Source organism: Microtus pennsylvanicus, chromosome 1 (assembly GCF_037038515.1).
Source record: "Microtus pennsylvanicus isolate mMicPen1 chromosome 1, mMicPen1.hap1, whole genome shotgun sequence".
Taxonomy (NCBI): Eukaryota; Metazoa; Chordata; class Mammalia; order Rodentia; family Cricetidae; genus Microtus; species Microtus pennsylvanicus.
The window spans coordinates 181,070,145-181,092,890 of NC_134579.1; the positions used below are offsets into that span (position 1 = coordinate 181,070,145).

At 39.1% G+C, this 22,746-nt stretch overlaps 1 protein-coding gene across 7 annotated transcripts in view; it reads left to right on the forward strand.

Moving 5' to 3' along the window:
* Positions 1–8,009: 8,009 nt before the first annotated feature.
* Positions 8,010–22,746, forward strand: part of Nkain2 (sodium/potassium transporting ATPase interacting 2) — a 1,019,122-nt gene continuing 1,004,385 nt past the window's right edge. For 2 of the 7 annotated variants that reach the window (XR_012907514.1, XR_012907513.1), the window contains exon 1: positions 8,010–8,847. Coding sequence is in view for 2 of the 7 variants with exons in the window: in XM_075946344.1 (XP_075802459.1) it covers positions 8,731–8,847 (117 nt within the window). In the remaining 5 variants the exon portion in view is untranslated. Of the gene's footprint in view, positions 9,110–22,746 lie in introns of all 7 variants that reach the window. The other 5 variants (XR_012907510.1, XM_075946344.1, XR_012907511.1 and 2 more) reach the window with 3 other exon arrangements.

A 22,746-nucleotide genomic window follows, 5' to 3' on the forward strand; every position in this document is an offset into this window, starting at 1 on the left:
TAAAGACAAACTAGACTAATTCCTGTTTATGATAAAGCCTCTCAATGATTCTGTTATGCCCGGACCTGTAATGTTAACTACAAATGATTCTGTATGGCCTATTCCAGGAAATGGCAGTCATGTCTTTGTTTCAAAAAGTTGTTTATAACCATCTTACAACCACACCTTTGCTTCAGAAAATTATTTTGACTACCTTGTTATGACTACCTATTGTTATGACAGTTCTGATTATGGAGCTGGTGACCTGAGCTAGAGTACTGAGGGTGGGGAGACTGAGGTGGGTGGGAGACAGACAGCTATGCCATTGGGAGAGAACTTGGGTATAGAGTTTATTTCGTGGGTATTGAGAAAAGCATAAGGGTAATGGAGTTACAGAGGGAAGAGAGAGAGAGAGAAAGACAGAGACAGAGAAAGAGAGGAAAGAGGAAAGGGGGTAAGAGGAGAGGGGAGAGGCTGCCTCTTCAGAAGAACAGAAAGAGAAAGAAAAACGAAGAGAGGAAGCTGGAGATCACCTTGCCTTGGCAGGAGGTGCGGGAGATTGGGATTGGGTGGAACTTGTCTCTTCAAGGGACAGGGAACCCAAATGACAGGGCAAGCCAGAAGAATTATAATTGTAACAATGACTATCTTGCTATGTCTATTTTGCAATCATGTATGTTTTATATTTATGTTCTGCTCCTGTAACTCACACCAAATCCACTGTTTGGAAAGCTCCTAACCCTGGGCTATAAAAACCTTACCTTCTTCATTCTCTGTGCTGACTTCTTGAACCCGTCATTAGTGGGAAACAGCTCATGTACACAAGTAAAAATTATTGCTTTAATTAATTGCTTACTTTAATTAATTTGGTCATGATGTTTTGGGTCAGTAGTCTTTCTCTTCCCATCTTTGGGATTAACAATAGCTCTTGTAGACACTCTCCTCAAGAACTGTAAGGAGCTTCTTATTGGCTGGGCATTGAGTGTCCAGACTGACACTCATTTTGCCACTTCACAGAACTCTCTTTCAAGCTTCTTTGATGCAGCTAATCTTACCTTTTTGCTGAGATGAGGAGCTGAAGCTTTTCCTTTTTTCTGAATGTCATTCTTTCCAATGACAATAACTAATATCTTTAAAACTGCTTTACCCTCAGCTCTCACATCTACTCATTTATGGCTTTTAATATTTTTATTTGTGTAGTGGTGATTTTGAGATTCTCTTTTATCTTGAGAATGGTAAGCCCAGGAAGTGGGCTTCAATGTGTAGCTGTTAACTGTTTCGATACTTGCTTTGACTGCTGCTTTCTCATTCCAACCCAGAAGAGAAGGAGTCATCACTTGGGGAAGGTCATTTCGATGTCTGGTTGAGTATGAAATTTCTTAGCATTTGGTGTGAACTGAGAGAAAAGCCTTAGGATGAATAAATTTTACCACTTTTATCCCACCTTCCAAGCCTGACATGTGGTAATACTCAAACAGAATTGGCAAGGTGATGTGTGTTTGCAGAGTGTTAAGCCTGGGACTGAATTCTCCAGTGTTTCCTGGACTTGTAAGACACATAGGGACAGTGTTTAGAAATCTCTGTGGCTGCACAAAGGAATCCTCACCGAGGCCAACACTTATCTGGAGACATAATGTTATAATGCCTAGATGCATGACCAATGAGAGGTTTCTTGAAACTTAGAGATATCATTGGACACGTCTTCTCATTTAATATCATTGTAATGACAAAAATATATTTAAAAACCACATGTATTATATATAAACTGACTAAGCAAAACAAGTAGCATCCTTTAAAATCATTATATACTTAGTGACTATGTTCTGTCTCTATGTGTTAAAGGATAGGCAATGGAGCCTAAAGTGTCTAAGGAAGCAAGTATTGGAGGAGCACCTGACAAAGCATTGAGTAAAAGAAGGCTAACCCCACAATGTCAGAGAAGGCTAACCCCACAATGTCAGAGAAGGCTAACCCCAAATGTCTGCTTTTTCCAATTCTGATTTTAAATGGTTAAGTTTAGGATTCTCCGAAGAATGCAGCCCCAGCTGAGCTAGGAAAATGCTTCACTGAATAGAGCCCCGGTAGAGCCTGCCAACCAGAGCTCAGAGCCTTAGCACCTACACAAAAACCTGAGTGGTATGACAGCTGTCCTGTAATCCCAACACTTGGCAGATGGAGGTGGGATCCCTGGAACAGGCTGGCTAACTAGACTAGCTGAATTGCTAAACTTGGGGTTTATTGAGAGATCGTGCCTCAGGAATCAGCAAGTGATTGCGGCAGATACCCTAGGTCAACCTCTGCCTACGTGAATACACACCGGCATATGCATGAGGACATGCACATATACATGCATACACTGTGGAAACATACACACAAAAAAGATGTATATTTGTTCCTTAGCAAGGGAAAATAAATAGATATTTAGAATATTATATTTATATTGATATGTATATTTGTTCCTTAGCAAGGGAAAATAAATAGATATTTAGAATATTATATTTATATTGATATGTATATTTGTTCCCTAGCAAGGGAAAAGAAATAGATGTTTAGAATATTATATTTATATTGATAAACACGTTAAGTATTAATAAGACTGTTGTGTGTGTGATTTACTTTTCTCATCTCTAGAGCCTCAAAACATACCCTTATGTAACAATTTGGAATTAATCCTGTTAGAAGTGAATATAATATATCCACCTTCCCAATATTGCTCATCGTCATTTTCTAATATTCTATTAAATTGGTGTTTATTATGGTTTCAGAAGAATAAACTTTGCAAAGCAAAGTGCATAAAGAATTTCACAGTAACTGTATGATCTGGAAAGATACTCCCAAGCTGTGTAATACATCTTAATTACACAGAAAAGCCATTGAGTATATACTCCTATTGCTTCGCTAAAAGCTAGTCATTAGTTTGGTCTCATTCTATTGAATACTTTAAATGTCCTATTCCTCATTTTTTCTCTCTAGCAAATGAATCTTAATTTTAAGCTTTCTTATGAATTTTGATAACTTATCTGAATGACTAGACTGTGTTCATTTTACTTGCTTATCTATTGTATGTAAAATCCAAAAGTCAAATTATCAATTTTATTGTCAATATTTGTTCTGACTAGTTGACAGAAACAATTTCTGTTATGTTTATTTACTTAACTGAGTTCTCTAAAATCCTAGTGTAAATATATTTATTTTTATCATTGATAACTAAATCTTACATTTTGCTTATTTTGAGTCACAAGACAGTAATTCCCTTTATAGAACAATGACTAAAACCATGGTTTTTTATTCAGATTTGTCTTATATTTATGTATACCTGCATGCATTTGTATCATGTGCGTACTTAGTGCCTGCAAAGACCAGAAAAGGGAATCAGATTCTCTGGAACTGGACTTAAGGATGGTTGCAAACCATTATGTGGGTGGTGGAAATCAAATCTGGGTCAGCTAAAAGAGCAACAAGTGTTCTAAACCACTCAGTCATTTCTTCAGCCCTTAAAACTAAGATTTTAGAACACACTCTTCAAATTCTCTTATTTGCCACCCATCACAGAAAGGGCCCAGTCCTAAATGTAAAATCACTTTTTAAAATATACACAGTAATATCATATCCAAGGTAACTTTATATGCTGTTTTAAAATAGTTTTGTACATAAAAATTATGTCATCTGCAGAGCTTTAGATTTGTGGTATTTTTACCCACACTCAAAAGTTGGAGATTTGTGGAGATTTAAGATGAGGTTTGCCCAATTTTGTATTCTTGGCAACAAGGAGATATTTATGTGAGTTACAAGTTAAAGTCATTTGATTCAGCAGGCCATAGGACTCAAATGGAATTCAATACAAAAATATGGTCAGGCATGCATCTTAACTAAAGCTGCCTCTTTTCATCTTGGCTTAACCTCTTTTCAAAGTTTCCCCTGAAGGCCAGCAGTTTGGTCAAATAGATAAATGGACTTTTATTGCTGTGGTTCTGTATGAATGAATCTGTTACCAGATAATTTTATTAAGGAAACGAGTTGAACTTTGCAGAGAAATTATTATGAAAAGTGAGACTCGATGTGATTCATTTCCAGGACACAGTTCACTACGAACAGATGTGAAATTAGAATGAAACAGGTACTTTAAAGGAAAATATTCATTGCTGGAGGGGTTAGAGGTAAGAAAGCTAATCCTAAGTTGATGGACCGCCTTCAGAGGGAAGGTTTTTCTTGACTAATAAGGAAATAAAGATAGTACAGGAAAAATTATCCCTTAAAATTTACTTTTGTAAAATGTAAGCATTAGAAACCAATTTCAATGGTTTTCAATAATGTTATAAGAAATTATAGATTTGGTATTTTAAAATCATTATACGCACATATATATGTCTATGTGTCAAAAATCTGTCATAGGTGTATGTTAAGCTGCCAGCATTAAGACATTCATTCTGGAGGTTATATCAATTTCACCGTCATCTTTCTCACAGCCTTTTCCCCCATCTGCCTAGAAAAGTTCTCTGATTTTAAAGATTCCAGTTGGTATTGGGTTCACTAAGAGAATCCACACAGTCAGTCATATTATGTAACCAGTTCAGCCAAAACCAGTTATATCATTGGTGGTGTGACATAGTTACTGGAGATCCACGGGTTCCAATAATTACAGCACAGAAACATTTAGGGAATGATTATTTTAATGTCTCCTACAAAACTGTAGTGAAACACAAACCTTGTGAATTAAAAAAAAATGTGAGATTTGACATTTGTGCACCATGATAAAGATATGTGACGGGCAGAATCATGACTTACAAACTTACAGCAACTATGTGTTAAGCATTTACTGAAAGCTTTATATATGTTGACATTTGTAACAGTTCTACGACATGCATGCGTTGTTATTCTTTACATTGTATAGTTAAGGAAACTAGGGCACTTTTGCCCAGAATTGGTTGGTAAATGATAGAGTTTGGTATAGGAACCCAACCTGATTTCAGAGTTCATAAGATTAATAATAATGATCACGATCAACAAAAAGCATCAAGCTAAAATATATCCTGTTAACACAATTCTATTTTGCTAAAGAGAATAATTTGTATAAAAATTATCTATGGGTAGAAAGGCTGAGTGATTACTTTCACTTTGTTTACTATAAACATTTTTATACACTATTTTATTTAATAGCTATTATTATTCAGAGAAGTGAGACATCCAAGTTTGCTTAAGATACCCAGTGAATTCAATGTTATTTTAGTCACTGTGAGGATAATTGTTGCTGATCTGTTTTTAAAATACAATAGAGACTGTGCAAACTTGGAGTAAAACTGTTGTGGAGAATGCACAACCAGGCATGATTTTTTTTTTTTTTTTTTTTTTTTTTTTTTTTTTTTTTTGCTGTAGCTGAGTGTGCAGCCAGCTCTGGCTGGTTTAGAGGCTGTGTACTTAGGACAGACCATGAGTTGTCTTGAAAGATAAATGAAGTGGGTGTGAATCAACCTTGAGAGGTACTTTAAAGCAGGATGCCAAGGTGAGCCCAGATGGAGGGATGCATTGTGGAGCACATTTCCCCACAGAAACAAGGTAATTAACAATAGTTATGTCACTGGACTAGTCAAGGGGAGCCCTCAGCACCTCATAGCTAAGTAGTTTATGACCTTCCTTCTAAATGACAATGCAATCGACATTCCAATTCGAGACATCTCTCCCCTCTACACCCCTCTATGGGAACAGTCATGATTCTCAGCCGTGATTAATGTTTCTTCCACCACAGCATTTAGTTCCAGGGACAAGAAGAAATGGAACAAGAAGGGCACAGCCACCTTAAGGAATGGAATTGCATCCCTAACTAGGGCACCTTTCCGGAAGTCAGACACGAGCTATGCTGTATCTACAGGACACGATGGAAATTTACTTGACAAGGAACTTAATATGTAAAAACCCTTTAAATATGTTTATTGTCATGACTGGATGAAATTGGAAGGACTGAGAAATACATTAAAATATCAATGAGGGCCTGTAGCACAATGGTTTTGGAACACTGATTTTTTATTTACAGAAGATGAGCGTTCAGACTTGACAGCTCTGGCACTGAGAACATGGGAACCGCTCATAGAGAGACTTGACCTGTCTTACATTTTAGTTTCTTTCACTTGGGAATTGGCATCGTACCAATTTCGAGGTTTCCTGTAATTAATGCGACACTGCGACACTGTGATGTAGATTCAGCAGGTAGAGACTAGTTGCACACAATACAGACTCAACATTGGTTACATTGTTGTTTATTCTCCTTCAAATAGTGTACCAATTAAAGGTTAATAAAAGATCAAGAATAAAAGCCCTTGAAGATTTTTTTTTTTTATGTTTGGTTTCCTTAGAGGCAGATACCCAATACAAAGACTTCAGTCCAGTGCTTTATTTGAAAGTTGTCCCAGGAATCTTGAGGAGTGAAGCAGAAAGATGATAAAAGGAGATGGTTACCACTGTAGAGAATCAAGACTTGATGCCGGTGGGGATACCAATGATGTGAACGAGTCTGTTTTGGGGGATATCCTGTATGTGTGCTCAGAAAGCTGTCATCATCCACACCTTTCCTCTATTGCTTGGTAAAGATGGATCTAGAGGAAATAATTTCATTTCTTAGCCAAGCACTTCCTATACTTAGTTAACAGTCCATTTTGCTTATAAAAAGATGAATGCCATATATTGAAAAGTCATAGTTCAGTGATTATGAATGAGGAAGGGAAAGACAGCATTATGCTTTCCGGTATAGGCTAAGGATTTCTCAAGCTGATTCTTCCTGCAGGGAGACTATTACAAGGTTATGGCTGAATCCATACAAATGCCTGGTACGCGGGTAAATTTAAAGTGCTCATAGCGCACTTGGCCACATGGAAGCAGCTTCTTCAACAGACAGGACTAGCTTAGTTTTACCTTTATTTACTCTGTCCATGCAAAATATCTGCAATAAAGCAGATATCAGGCAGCACGTGCGGGCAAAGCAGAGTGACAAGAATTTAAAAAAATGAAATGCGACTAGATATCCCTAGTTTCAGTTTTATGCAAAAATTGTGAAGGCCCCAAAAGGTGAGCACATGCTGAGGTACTGGAATGTCATTAACCATTGGAAGCACTTCTGAGAATATTAGGAAAACTTGTTTATAAATGTGGCAATTCAAACAGACACTCATTACAATATAAAGTATGAATATTAATAATTTTATAAGATCAAGTCCCCTTGGCTTTCTAAGATGGCAAATCACTTTTGAGTATCTAGTCTGACTTCTCGAGAATTCAGCCCCATGACCCATCCAATCTCTAGTTACTCTGAAATGTAATGTTTGTTCAAAGAAGTCATCATTAGATGTTCAAGTTAAAGTTGCCCTACACAAATGTCAATTTCTAAGTAGGGCAAGTCCCACTTGCCACAGGAAGCTTGCTGCTTAGCTTTTATCCTTTTTTTGTTTGTTTGTTTGTTTCAAACCTCTAGTCAGGAAGTGAGAGACGGCGGTATTTTTTAGGTCCGTGGACAGTTCTTATTACAGCAATTTACTTCAATGGCTTTATTGGAGTAAATGGATCTCAACACTATAACCTCATTCGGTAGCAAGATTAAGAATGCTTTTCATAGCTGAAGGGGCTGCAAACACAACACCCTTTTCTGAACCCCAGCGAGCATCACTTGCTCCAGCATGTTTCCTCCTTCAACTTTCCGCCCGCAGGTGGCAGCAGCGGGCTCCAGAGCGCGTGGCTGCAGGTAAACGCTGCCCTCAGTTCTACTGTAGTGTCACCAACCAGGAATGGACCATAACCAGCAGGATGGCCCTTGAGGTCGGGTAGATAAGTGCTCAAATTTCGTCTCATCCTTCCATCGTTGAGAAGAAAGCAGTCTGAAGCAGCCACAGCAAAGTCATGAATTTCCTCTGGTTCCCTAAATTTCCCAACTTCAAGCAGCGACTCAGTTCTTTTCCTGTAGCGGGGTCAGCGTGGAAATTCTTGAAGCTCATACCTTTCCTGTCCTTGGCACCCGCGTCCTGAGCCCGCATAGAAGGGTTGGTGGCCACTTTGCCTTCATAATTCTTGAGGCTTTCTGCTTCATTCGGGTTTTCCAGAGGGGCAGAATGCCTGAGCTGCACTCCCATTTTATCCCACCACCCCTTTCCATAACCCTATTCCCCTAAGCACACGCACACATAGACAACACACACACACACAAACACACAGAGACACAGGCACACATACACGCAGCTTGTTCACGTGTAGTGCTTCTGGCTGGGCTGCCTGAGCAAGACCGACACCAACCCAGCAAGTCACAGCCATGCCGCCCGGACTTCTCGGGCCGGATGATGCTTCCCCGTACCCCTATCACCATCACTGCTGCGGCCGCCGCAGCTCCTGCGCGCCGCGACACCACGCCCGCAGCGGGCAAGGCTGCAGCCCGGGCTCCGACCTCCAAGAAGTTGTCGCCCGCGAGGGGTAGCGGGCATCGGAGGAGGACCCCACATCTGGCCGTGGGGAGGGGCGCCGCAGGACTCTCTGTGCGCGGAGCCCGCACCCGCCCCGCGAGCCCCGCAGCCCGGGGCAGCGCACAGCCCCGCCGCCCCCGCTCCCGCCCCGCCCCCCGGGCCCGCCAGCGCGCGGAGCGCCCGAGCAGCCGCCGCCGAGCGCGCAGGGAGGCAAGGCAGCGCCCGGCGCGCGTTTCAGCCGCCCCCGGAGCCCGCGCGCGCGCGGGGAGTGCGGGGCGAGCGCGCGTCGGGCGGCGGCCGCAACTTGGCGGGCCAGATGCCCCAGGGCGCGGCGGCGCTGCCTGCCTGCCGCTGCCGCCCCTGCGGGCCCGGGGCGCGTCTCCTCCTTGGGCGGCGCTGCCCGCGGCGCGGCGTGTGCACCGAGCGAGTGAAGGTATGTGTGGCGGGCGCGGCTGGAGCAGGCGCCGGCGCGCAGGCAGGTCCTAATGCCTGTCACTTCCCAGGACATTGGCAGCGGCAGCCCGGAGCCCCCGAGCCCTGGGCAGGTTTGCCTGTCCTTCCCGGCGATCTGATTGGATAAAGTGGGGGCTCGACGGTGGCCGACGTGGGACAGTCTGGCTGTGGCAGGGGTCTCGGAAACCATGGGTTATTGCAGTGGCAGGTGCACGCTTATCTTTATCTGTGGCATGCAACTGGTAAGTGACGCTTGGGACCTCTTATTCTGTAATGTGCCTTTGAGAGAGTGGCCAGGGAGTGTAGTAAGAGGTCTCTGCCATTGAGCAGGACGGAAGGGAAAAGAAAAGAGAAAAGGTGACATATATCACCTGTGTTTAAAATGATTTTAGGGGTGTGAGAAGTGATCCTTTGTGCCCTCCCCCATTTCTGCCCTTCTAAAGACAGTTTTGCAGGTGCGGCGTAAACTTGTTATCTTTAATTTCTTTAAGGGAATTGAGATGTAGCTTTTCCTTTATGCTTGGCATTCCTGTTAGTGTAAGAGGGTGATGCCATGTATATACATTACTATGTATGTGTTAAATGAACATACAGATCCTCAGACTTTTCTTTTATATACTTGTTTGGCAGTGTCTTTATTCATTGTCATTTGATATTTTCTGGGAATATTTTATATAATGCTCTTTAAAAACTCCTTGTTTAGGTCGGATGGTATTCTTACAGCATTCTGAGCTAGGAAGCCACACCGAGTTCTCAAAGTATGTAGTTTGGAGAGAAATACTTAGATAAAGTCTGCAATACCATAGCTACAGAGTCGACCAGTAACCTCTAAATCATAATTGCTACAACAATCCCAAGAAAAAAAATAATAGCTTGTCTTCCATTGTGTATGGTATTGCCACTGACATAGATACTATTGTCTGATCTCCCAGGATGGAGAATTGTATGTACTTTTTGAGGAATGTCCTGTACTTGCTAAAAGGCAAGAAGCCAATAATGCCTCTGAATTCCAATCCCTAAGGGCAATGGAAGGAGGGGCTGAGGGGAATGTAGAGGTGAAAAATTACGACACTGGCAAATGGCTAATTTGAGGTAGGAGGTACTTGCTTCATGGGCACCAAGTAGCTGTCCATAGAAAGTATGAATTAATCTAGTTACCCTCCACTATTTTTTTTTAAAAAAAAGACTAGAGAATTGTAGGACAGAGGGTGATTACTGAAAGCCTAGTCATTACAAAGTGCTTCAATGAATAGCAATTTTCTATGGAAACCGACAGAAGAATTTCTCAAGTTTTCTTCACTGTTTTTCAGTTGCAAAGACCAGCAACAAGGTTTTTATTTATTTATTTATTATTTGTTTAGCTAAAGTAGAGTTTTTGAGACATTTCAGCTCTGGATTTTTCCCCCTTTCAAGGAAAGTTCCCTGATGATGTATTCTTGAATCTTGAATTGTGTACTCAGGACTTGGCTGTAAGGAAAAAGAATATAGAACAATAGATGCAGTTTATGTTTTCTCGGTGCTCTCTAAACCAGCTTCTCTTTCTCTTCCATAGATTCGTATAAGTTTTTCAGCACAGTACTTTTGCCGTTAATGATAGGGTTAACCAGAGTTTACTTTGTAAAACTACCTAGATAGCTTAAATGTTCCAAGTTGTTTTACATTTTCCAAACATTTTTATTTTTGTTTATGATTTAGATTATTTTATATTTGCATATTCACAGTGTAAAAGCATAAAACTGAGAATAAGTTGGTGGGTAACACATGCCTATGTTCTTTCCAGTTTAAAAAATGTAAATTAATTCTTAATTGTTTAATGTTAATTAAACAATTTATTAATGCAGTAGGGAAGTTGAATGTATTAGATCTAATGACATTTTCTGTGACTATTATATATTCTTAAAATAATTGGAAAATATAAATATGCCAGCGAGGAAGGTAAGTTTACACATACGATACAGCTGGAGTTTTCTTTGTGTTTGTGCATGTGTGTGCGTGTGTGTGTGTGTGTGTGTGTATGTGTGTGTGTGTGTGTGTGTGTGTGTGTGTGTGCACGCGCGCATGCGCATATGCATCCATGCAATCATGTATTGTAGAAGCTATGATACTTAAAAAGAAACCTTAATCATGGCTAAACTCTCCAACTAAATAGAGTTGTCTGCAAGACAGGAACACTCAGCCTAAGCCAGGGCACGTTTGAGTTCTGAGAAGTTTTTGTGCTCTGTGAGAATCGTGATGTCTTTTTATTTCCACCTTTCATGTCACCAGGCCAGGATCATTAGCAGCCATGTTAATGCGCAGGCAGAACAGAAAGCAAAGGACAAAGAAAATTAATTGTTTAGATAGGGTGAAATCATCACACCCTTTAGGACTTAAGAGATTCTTGTTAATTGTGTCTTAGAGATATTTATGATCTTTTACATAAAATACGTCTTGGCAAATAGTTGTAGAACACCTATGAGAGGAAGTTGATGTTTTCCTCTATGTTTATAGATATGAAATTCTTATGCATCTTTGAGATACTTTCGGGGAAATTTGTTTTACATGAAAATCAGATTCCCAGCATAAGTTTTGACTCGTGTATCAGTGACTGACACGAAGGTTCTCTAAGTTCTGTGGACTTTGGAAGTGTTCGTCTTGTATTAGGACACTTGGACACTTTTTACTTTCCTAATTATGCTTTAGATTTGTTAAAACTGCTGGAAGCCCAGGATAGCTGAGTTTAAAATCATCTTTCTGCATTAAGTAACTTTATTAAGTCTTTACAAGCATTAATCTTTAGCCTGATAAGGAAAATACTGTGTTTTAGTTGAAAGTTTACATCAGTTTACAGGTATCTTAGGATAGGATGTAGTATATTTAAATCCTGTAGAAATAGACTCCTCCCTTGCTGGGTTATTTTCAAAGCAGATGTGGTATTTTGAACATTTTACATATAAAGAACAGGGTGGAAAGCTGGCATTTTCTTGCCAGGAGTCTATATCCTTGCTGGGAATTATGTAATTTTTTGATCTTAAAGTTTGACAGCATATAAACATAAATAAACATATATTATTGGACTATCTGGAAACAAGATATCAGATCTTAAGATAAATTACAATTCGGTACTCTTATAATTCAGTATAAAACTTTCATTCTATGAGAAAGTGTCTGCTTGTATCAAAAGTTAAAATCTCTGAGCTGTGTGGTTAACTGGCTTCAGATATTAGGGTGATTCTTGGCAAGAAGGAGTGTGATTTCTGGAAAGAGATTCCTCCATGGGCGGAAGCTAGAATTTAAGCTCAGAATCACTAGAATGCGACTTCCTTGTTATCACTGTTGCCATCACTGCTCAGAAACGGAAGATTTCAGATAGTAACAGAAGTCATCTCTGTATTTCCAGCAATGGGTTTAATGATGCAGACCAAGAACAATTTAACTTCTTGTTTACAACTTTCAGTCAGCTTGGGAAAGAATCTACCTTTCCCCCCACCCAGCTTTTCTTTGAGTCAAAGACTACTTCATATAAATGTTGAAGAAAAAAGTATTCTAATATGTCTCATTGACAAAAATAACCCAGTTGTATCATGGAAGAATATAACTTTAGAGTGGAAACACAACTTTGTTTACAAGTAAGGGAGCTCCAGATAGCACACGTGTCCTCCATCAGAGTCCTGTGTGGCATGAAGTGTGGCTCTCATAAACTATTGAAAGAAGCCTAGATTGGCGTTCATCAGATTACCACCTGAAAATGACGTTCCTGCCAGGTGATCTATGAAATATGACTAACTTGGAGCAGGTGCCACTAGCAATCAGGTTAGCACCAGTGTGTGCTGCTGTGTGAAGCAACACATTTGAAAGGGAACAGTGATAGTTGCTTCTTACTGCACAGTTACAATGCATTTTAAGAGGTGGACATGTATTTCAAAAAAACCCCACAGATGTATACAGAAAAACAATCTTCTTTTAATTACAGAGTGCTATATCTATTGTGATTTGTTTGCGGTGTTCACCATTATTCGGCGAGTATTTGATTACTTTGGAAAAGCATCAAAGCATGGATGTGAGGCGACTTGGGACGTGTGGGTGGAGTGTGATGGTGTTCTTGGGGTACTGCCTTTGACATGTTGTTCACAGATCTAACTCATGAAGGAGAGTGAAAATTCCCATATGGCACTTTAGAAAGTTGTGAAATTGAAACATTCTAAGGGGTTTCTAAATGGTAAAAATAGCTTCTCTTGTTTGTAATGTTCTCCACACATGTACAAAAACATTTTTGGTATATCTTTTATCTTAAAATAAAAGCATTTTATCTTAAAATGCTCTCCTCTTGTAATTAAGCATAATTATTCGTTATCTAATGTATATCAAGAAAAGGATAGGATGGTCTCATGCCATCTAGCCCCGTGTCTTTAAAAACAAAAAGAAGCAAGTGTCAGACTGTTTGATATTATGTACCTCATTTCAGTAAGTCAATTTGTAGAGTTCTTCCCTTCTTCCTCATACAAAGACTTGGCTGGGTGGTACCCTCTGTGCCAAAGATAAGCATGTTCTCTAGTGGGGAGCCTTATGTAGTTGGTGTCTTAGAAATGTAAATGGCCATTGTCCCTCCTTCTCCTGATTCTTTACTTACCTAATCAAGAATTTCAGAATAGAAGGCAGGGATGCCTCGAAATAGCAAGCTCGCTTTTGGGGGGCACTGATTCATTGTTGGATATTACATGTCTTGGAAAACTACTATTTCAGAGATGGAAACAAGTGTTCACACCGTTGGTTTATAACACAAATAAAAATATAATTTTAGCATCAGTTGCATTAAATATTTTTATTTCTTACTGGTGCCTAGAAATTTCAAAAAATATATTTTACTTATACTGGTGGAGAGTTTCAATTTGTACGATGTCATCTGTCCATAGGTAAATTTTAGTTATTTATTTTTTATTTTTAATAATTAATTAATTTATTTTTATTATCAAGACAAGTTTTCTCTGTGTAACAGCCCTAACTGTTCTGGAACTAGCTCTGTAGACCAGACTGGCCATAGATTCACAGAAATCCACCCACCTCTGCCTCCCAAGTGCTGGCTGGGATTAAAGGCACACAGCACCACAGCCTGGCATGTTAATTTTAAAATTATCACTATACCTGGGGCTGGAGAGATGGCTCAGAGGTTAAGAGCATTGCCTGCTCTTCCAAAGGTCCTGAGTTCAATTCCCAGCAACCACATGGTGGCTCACAACCATCTATAATGGAGTCTGGTGCCCTCTTCTGGCCTGCAGGCATACACACACAGACAGAATATTGTATACACAATAAATACATATTTAAAAAATAAATAAAATTATCACTATACCTGATAACACCCAAGTGTCAGAATCAAACCAACATAAGAAAAATGTGTCCTCCTCCTCAGTATCCTTAAGTTTTGACCTCCTCCCTATGGAAATGTTATAGTTATTTGTAACACAGTGAAATGTAATAATTTGTCACTTAAGAGTGGGGACAGATTCCGAGAGGGCATCATTGGGTCAATTCATTGTGTGAACGTTGTAGAACTTATTTCCACAAACGTGCATGGATCACCTGCTCCACGGCAAGCAGTATAATATTGCCATGGTTTTATGTTTGTCCGCAGCTAACGGAAATATTTCAGAGTGGTGGCCGGACACAGACAACTTTGGGGTGATATGCAGGGTTTCTTTCTAAACCTGTCTTTCATAATAGTGATAGAATGAAATTGTATTTACACCTAAGGTCTCTAATAAGTAAGAGAGTGAAACCGCAGTGTGTTTTCTTACTATCACCAAGAAACTGGGAGGTGTTTAAAAATTATGAAAGAACAACATGAGACGATGTTATTTTCTATTATCGGAATGGGGTGGAAAGTGAAATTGCCAGCCGGTTTTCCTCTTTGGTGTTCCAGGTGTATTCAGATAAAGAACTGGTAGTGTTTGCAAAATTACTTACCTCACCTTCCTGAAAACTGCATCTTCCTTATTCTTTGTATTAGTTCTAAACACACACACACACACACACACACACACACACGCACACACACACACAGTAGATCTAAGGTATAGGAACACCTTACTCCTAAATATGCTATAAATTACACACTTTTTGTGTGTCCTTTGAACCTGAAATAGGAAAAGATAGCCTTTAATTCTAGCACTTTCTACTTTTTAAACTACTTAGAAGCCACATGCTAATGTTGGTGTCTGTAAAACACTTTTTTGAAAGTTACAAGGAAGTTCAATTTATGTGTGTTTTCAGATGAATTAGTTATCAAAATCTGTGTTTTGTAATACAGTATTTTTTAAAAAATAGCTTTGATAAATATTTAAACAGTAATGAAATCTTACATGTTTATTAGGAGCTTGCTTGTAGTTAACTAGTATTATTGTTTCATTACAGTTCAATTTTCTTCAGAGGTGACAAGTATTAAGACCATTGTTCTCCAGAAATAAAGGTTTTAAAGTCACCCAATAGTATGGGGGAAGATCTTGGATCCAAATGCAGAAATATAGGACTTTGAACTTGTGGCTTTGTGACTCACTGCCTCTCTTCCATGTAAGAAAACAGTATCAACAGTTTCTACCAACTACATTCCTTCTGCCATAATAAGTCCACACTTAGGCTTAGAAAGGCTCTGGATTTCAGGGCCCTGTCCAAACCTGCCTATCCAAGAACTCTGAGCCATTTACAGATAGGACCTGTTGGTGTATACACCATAGAATAAGCTTAAGAAAAACTTGCCAGTGTTGAGTAAGAATCCTGCGCTCTTCCAGGTGGAGTACAAGTTCACGCAAACCCCATGAAAAATACTTGTGGTAACCCAGAGAAGCAATTCCTACCCGTGTGTCTGTTTTCCTTTCAGTTGGTGAGGAAGTTATAGCTGCTGTCATTTCTGACTAACTTTTGATAGATAACCACTGAATATGGTTTCGGAGCATTGGTATGCATGCTCACAACTGACTCCGTGGGGAGAAGAAATGAACTCATTTGTTCTTAAATTTGTTATTTTTTAAAAATATCAGTCCTTGACAGAGAGGTAATGCAGGACACTTTGGTGGAAGCCGGTCTGCAGATCTTGCATTCATCTAAACCGTCACTGAATGTGAATAGATGGAAAGGCCCAAGTAAGTACATTATTTATAATATCTACTAGTATGGTAGAGAACACGTGTTGAACTTAAGTTTTCATTTGCATCTATATAGGACCTTGTAACATGGATGTCCTAATGTATTCTAAATTTCTGAGGACTCTGCACATGTTCCTATCAATGGCCTTTAGCTGACCTTCAATACTGCTGGTCACTTAAAGGTGTTCTTGAGTCCATACATATGTCCTTGAAATCTTCCAACCCAGCTAGAGAATGGGGTTCTTTCTTCTGCTGGTTTGTGACTGATGTGAAAGAAAGCTTGTCTTCTGGACAGACTACTATGCCTGCTTCTCACTTCTAACTTAGTCCTAGTCAGAGGTTTCCATGAGAGATATGGAAGGTTTTTTTTTTTTTTTTTTTTTTTTTTTTTTTTTTTTTTTTTTTTTTTTTTTTTTTACAGTTTTGGTGTCTGCAATCAACAGAGACGAGGGCAAATCTGAAAGCAGCCTTTGACTTGGCAATGCTGGAATGGAACTGGATTATTTACTGGAGAAGCCCCCTGTCTAAATAACTCCTTCTTGTTGTGCTAAGCACAACCTTGGAAGGGAAAGGAGAGCCTGTGCTGAAACGGCACAGGATTGAGTTAGAAGCCAGATTGTTCTCTGCCCTGTCTAGTGCTGTTCATGCCCTTTATAGTTTTGGTTGTGTTTTCTCATTTGGAAAAGGGGGTAACTCATTCCTGACCCACATATCTTGAAGCATGCTTAGGAGAATCCAGGGGAAGAAGTATGCTTAAAATATCACTGTAATAATAATTAATGGTTTAATGTTTTACAACTTCACATCTAGGGATCCTAGGAGTACTTTTAAGTGTGTTTACTTAACATTGCTATTTGCATCAAAAGAACTGTGGCCCTAGTAGCAAAGACTAGTATTGTTTTAAATGAGTTTTTAATTCATTCACCCACAAATTTGGGCAGCTATATAAAGAGTTGTAACATCATCTGCTAGTAGTTTGAAATAGATTTAAAAATGTATGATCAACATATATTAATAATTTATAATTCTTTGAGAATTTCATACATATTATCTTGGTCACAACCCAGCTCCCTACTACCTCCTGACTTTGAGTCCTGCCTTTTATTTTAATAACCAAGATCAATTTGTGCTGCCAATGTACCTATGGGTGGGACCATTCACTCTAGATAGTCTGGTGAAAACCTACAGGGGACACACTCATAAAGAAAACCGACTCTTCCTTCCCTAGAAGCTGTCACCTGTTAATGGATCTGCACACTGTTCAGTATTCATTGAGAATTAAATTTGGATTTCATAACGCACTCAGAATTTCAGTTCAGTGTTTCTAAAATTCTGTTATGAACACTTGAAAAATATTCTACCCACCCAACACTCTTTTGCTTTTCTGTCTTGCTCTTTAAATATCAGTATATATTGGTATAGTAAGAGTCTCATACATCCTGTCTTAAAGAAACTCTGCTTAATGCACCTGATATTCACAAAGTGCTTGCAATGATGTAAGAAACTGGTTTTGCTATAGTTGCTACTTATGTTCTACAGAACTATTATTCTCAGCAACAATTTTCAGCAAAATATTATCTTAGACTAATGATATGTTTAATAGTAAATATCAAATTAATTGTCTAAATAGTATTTAAAGTTTAAAATTCAATGTGGAAACAACTGTATATTTTTCTAACAAATAATAATCCATAAAATAAATACCTCATCATCACATATTATCAAATATCACATGATTTAAGAACTAGAACATTATTCTTTTCAGATAGTTAGTTATTGCTTATTAAGTTTCCTTGGTTTTCTGGAAATTATGCTTCAACTGCTAAATTGGCAGCTTAGCTTGAAATTTAGTCAAGTTTGTTTGCCGATGTTGCCAACAGTATGGCATGCCACAGTAGTAGGAGAATGTTTTGAAGTTTAAAGGTGGGTGGAAAGGCTGTCTGCAGAAGCCCTTCCTTTCAACGTGGTCGATAAGGCTCTGCATCTATAACTGGTTTGAAACGGAGCTGCTCCTCAAGCTTTGCTTCCTCTGATCTTGCCTCTGCAGAGCAGGTGATGAAGATTCCTCATACTGACCATTGTTTTCTCATCAATGCATGCATACCACACAGTAGCACATTTAAAATCCCTGACAAGGCTTTATTCTCTGAGAACAAATAGGTCTTAGTGTGGAGTGCAAGTATCAGTTCAGTATCCCTTTTCTGTTCACAGAAGTCTTTGTGCACATCTATATTATGCTACCTACACAATAGAACAAAGAGGTATGTTGAAGACTTTAGCTGCGTGTCAGATGATGTGGGGGTTAAGGTTAGCTCTGAATTGTTCAATAGTATGGACTTTATCTGATCCTAATCCCAGAGCTTTCCAGCAAGAAGAAATATGCAAGGTTGATCTCACTGAGTATTATTTTTAGATACCACTGGGAGATAAATGTGGAAAGAATTTTATTGGGTGCCATAGGAAGAGAAATTTGTTTGCTGGTGATGTTCTGCTGTCTGTGTTCTTGGCTCCTGTAGAAGGACTGCCCTGAGCACCTCTTATTCCAGCACCTGGAGCAGTTGGGGGTCAGGTTGCTCGTGGCTTTTCACCTTGAACATGCAGTGTTACACTGATGATCAGTTTAGGGTGTTGGAACAAATAAACGATAGGAGATTCAGTCATCAGATTATCCCTTTCATGATTCATGAAATGTCTGCATATAAATGGAGTAATGAAAATGTGCTGAGTAAACTCTCCTTCCCTTTGATAACCGGGGCAAGAGCTAACCGAGAGCAATGCCAAGCCACATTTCTGTCATAAATCTAATATCTAATGATTGTAATAACTTAAAATTAGTTTAAATTGCAAGCTGATCCATTCTTATTTATTTGCTGAGCCATCCTACTTACTGACTATGTTAGTGACAGAAATGGGTTTACTGACCTCTGTTCATACTGTGGTATGAAGTCACATTTAAACTCATGCTAAATAGGATCCGTATTGCTGAGACGCAGCTGTTTATAAAAGTGAGCCAGTTTGTCAGTCTCTTGTTTCCTGGTCTCGTTTTAAATAGTTAGTTTATAATAGTTCTGTGTCACGTTATCTGGTGTTATTTAAGTCAATGGATGCAACATTATTTAGTTGGCTTCTAAGATCATTGCTTGAGAGGCTGTATTAGATAAGGACCAAAATAATGAAGCAGATTCTGTCCTCATGTTTTGTTTCTGTAGGAACAGTTTTAACTGTGACTATCATGGACTTTTTGGCAAATCTGTAAAAGCTACTTATTCATAACCAGAGAAGTACTCACACTGATTGTCAGTCCCACAAGCATCTGATCCCCATTTGTAAATCCATCAAATGTGGGTGAAAATCATAAATCATAAAATGATTTTGTGAGGTTTTCTATTTTATGAGAAGTTTTTGCCTATCATTTTTTTATATAATTGATAAATCATATGCATATTTGGCATATATTATTGCATCTTTAAAGACATATATACACGTTTGTGAGTAGTGAGTGAGTGTGTGTGTACATGCGTGCATACGTGCGTGCGTGCATGTGTGTGTTTATGTATAATGCGAACTATGAGAAAGTTTCTGTGGAAGAAACAAACTAGACGTGTAACATAGGGACTCCAGAATACGATTCTGAGGTGATTTATGTGGAGGATTAGTTATAGCCTCATAAGTTGATCATCCATTATGTAAAAGACTGATACATGAGAGACCAGATTGTTGCCGTGAGGTTGGAGAACAGAACAAACCAGGCGAAGGGCATGGGAGCAGTATAAGGATGCGAATACAGCAGTGTTGGCAGACAAAGGTGTTTGCAAATACGGGGGATGGGAGAAGAAGAACTTTTAAAGATAAAAGTCTGGTTCAGAGATGGACTTGAACCTCTTCGAAAGAAATGTTAACATTGTAGGACACAATATGTGTCTCTTTAGAGTTTAGCTATCGGGCTTCATGACGGATTGCTCACCAGTAGGAAATTCGAATGCCTGAGTTTTGCAAGCATACAGAGCAGGTGAGGGCAAAATAACAGGGTCAAGAGCAAGGATTTCTTTGGAGGCCTTTGTGAAATTAGATGGCATGCGTTTGTAGACGAGCCTGCTTCTTTTCTATCAGTATTCAGCTTTCTAAGAATTGGAATGGAAAAGTGGCAAACAGAGTATCTCTGTGATTGGCGAGAATGATCACCTGTGAGTGAGCGTTCAGTAATATCTGCAGGCATAAATAAGCATGATTTTGGAATGGGAAGGACCAGTCGGATAACTGGAATGGTAGTGAAGACAGCTGAGTGCAAGGAAGTGGATAGAGACAGGAGCAGAGTGATGGGGGGGGGGGGTTACATGGTTTACATCACATCCTGTGATCAGTCCTGGTGTGTGGTGTTTGTAGATGAGGTCCAGATGTTATGAGGGTCATCACTGTGCATTGTGACTTCCAAAGGATGATTGAAAATAAGAGACTGGAGAAGAGCAGTGAAGACCACAGGGTTGTTCTGTGTTCTCTACACAAGGTTGAGAATCTTGGGAAAATCTCCTTTAAGATCTAGATAAAGATGGTTAGGAAACCATGTCCAGAGGGAGCTGCGTGGGAACAGCATGCTTTGGGAAGAATAGACGTTCTTCTGTGTGGATGAACTCAATGGGGAAGGATAAATTTGGGCTTCAGCATGAGGTTTTCCCTTTCCTTTTGATGATATTAGTAGTAAGGACTCGGTAATCTGGTGTGTTCCAGTATTGTACTGTATCTCTTGCCTGTGTGTAGTAAGTGAAAATGACATATACTCAGAATAACAAAAATATCTAGAAACTACCAAATATCTACCTTCCCCGACCATGAGCTGAGCTGAGATTAAAGCAAGGAACACGTAAAATTGTACGGACCTTTTTTCACAACAGATTCTGAGCTCTAAGAGCTCACCAGAAGAGATTGGCTAGGGTAGAACATGAATATGTAGATTTATAAGGGTCGTGTGTATACCATGGTCTGATTTAGGTCACCCAGCACCTTTGGCATAGTAGCATAATTGTACTTGTCTTGTTTTGTTTCAACAGAATGTATGATTTAATTGTCAGCACTCCGAATAAGACAGTAAGCTCTAAGTTTGACCAGTTCTGGTTTAAAATAGAGCATAATTAAACAATAGATCATAAAGTTTCCACAAAATCACCAGGTATTGCATGATACACTTCAAAATACATACGGGGACCAAGGTAGTGTTCTCCTGCCAGGTGTCACATCTCTGTTGTCTTTTGTCATGAGCTTAAAGAATTTCCAGTGCTTGTGGGCATTGCTAGCCTGGGAAACTTTAGAGGATATCAAGAGGAGAACCCTGTGGCCTATGGAAAACACTTGCACTATGGAAACAGCAAAGTCATCCAAGGCCATCCTGTCTGTTACTACTAGATCTTGTTGCCAGGGACCTCCCAGCCTTCAAGTGGAATTAGAATAGTATTCCGTGGAAAGGGAATAGCCAAAGAAACAGCCTAGACATCCAGGAAAGCATTTAGAAAACTTTCAATAAATCCAGTGTTTCCAGATCAACAGCAAATGAAAAGAACAAGCGAGCGAAGGAGCAGCAGGGAAAGCTATGTGGGTTGAAGAGAGATTGGAAAGCCGGCTGAGACTTACATTAGGGAAGGGGTGCTGACTAAGGGCTTGTGGAACTATTGATTATAAGCCAAACTTGAGTCTTGGTTTATTTGAAAGCTACTTTTTATGACCAATTATGTGCTCAACCAAGCCTTTAGCATCCTTGGCCGCTTTGTTCAGTTTAGTTTGAGCCAGGTGGATTTTATCTGAGGCCCAGTCAATGTCACCTTTATTTTAATGCCAGTAAAGAGTACTGATAGATAATGAAGAGATTTAGTTTATTTTCTTTCACATCTGATAGCATGCTAAAATTAATAAAAGGTTTGTTTCTTTATGAGGGTTCTTAATTGAAAAATATTTTAAGGAAAGAATACACATTAATTGCATGGATATCATAGTTTTTGCTAAGTGAAATACTTACTTCCTGATTATGAGGTTTTAGGGCAAATTATGAATTTTTAATTTTATAAAAGACTTTGTTGTACATTAATAACTGTGATTTTCAATGAGAAAGATTCATTTTTCCAAACTCTAAAGGATTTATTAACTTTTGCTTGTACTTATAAACACACATACACACACGCACATGTTCCCACGAACTTACACACATGGTTGCACATCCACTTTCACTCTCACATCCTCAGATGCCTTCACCTGCACATCACCATGCTCACGTACAATTACACACACACAGACCTTCACTCACACACTCCTATTCTTACATATACACACCACTGCCCGTTAGCAACTATGTCTGAAAACTTAAGTAATTGCTATCTGTTATATAGTCCCTGAACCCAGGAATATTCAAAGAGCATTTTAATATTTGATATCCCAACTCACCAGAAAGCTTAGGTATTGCCAGAGAAGTGTGGTAAACAGCAGAGATTTATCTTTTAAATGGTCCTATCTGCTGCACAATTCCTCACGTTTCAACTTGATTTCTTTGGGTAACAATCCTTTTTTTTTTTGTAAACTCTAATTTGCATGCCTGGAGGAAGGGGAGTAAATTACAGGACTTCTTGAAGGTCCTTTTAGCTTGATGGTTTTATGATTAAATCTTGCATTTTAAAATTACCCTTCTCTAGATGGACCAGGCTAGAGGTTCTTTTCTGGTTTATGGTGATTAAAGAGAATTACTGTATCATCTGGTGCATTTTCTTCTAAGACAAACAAGA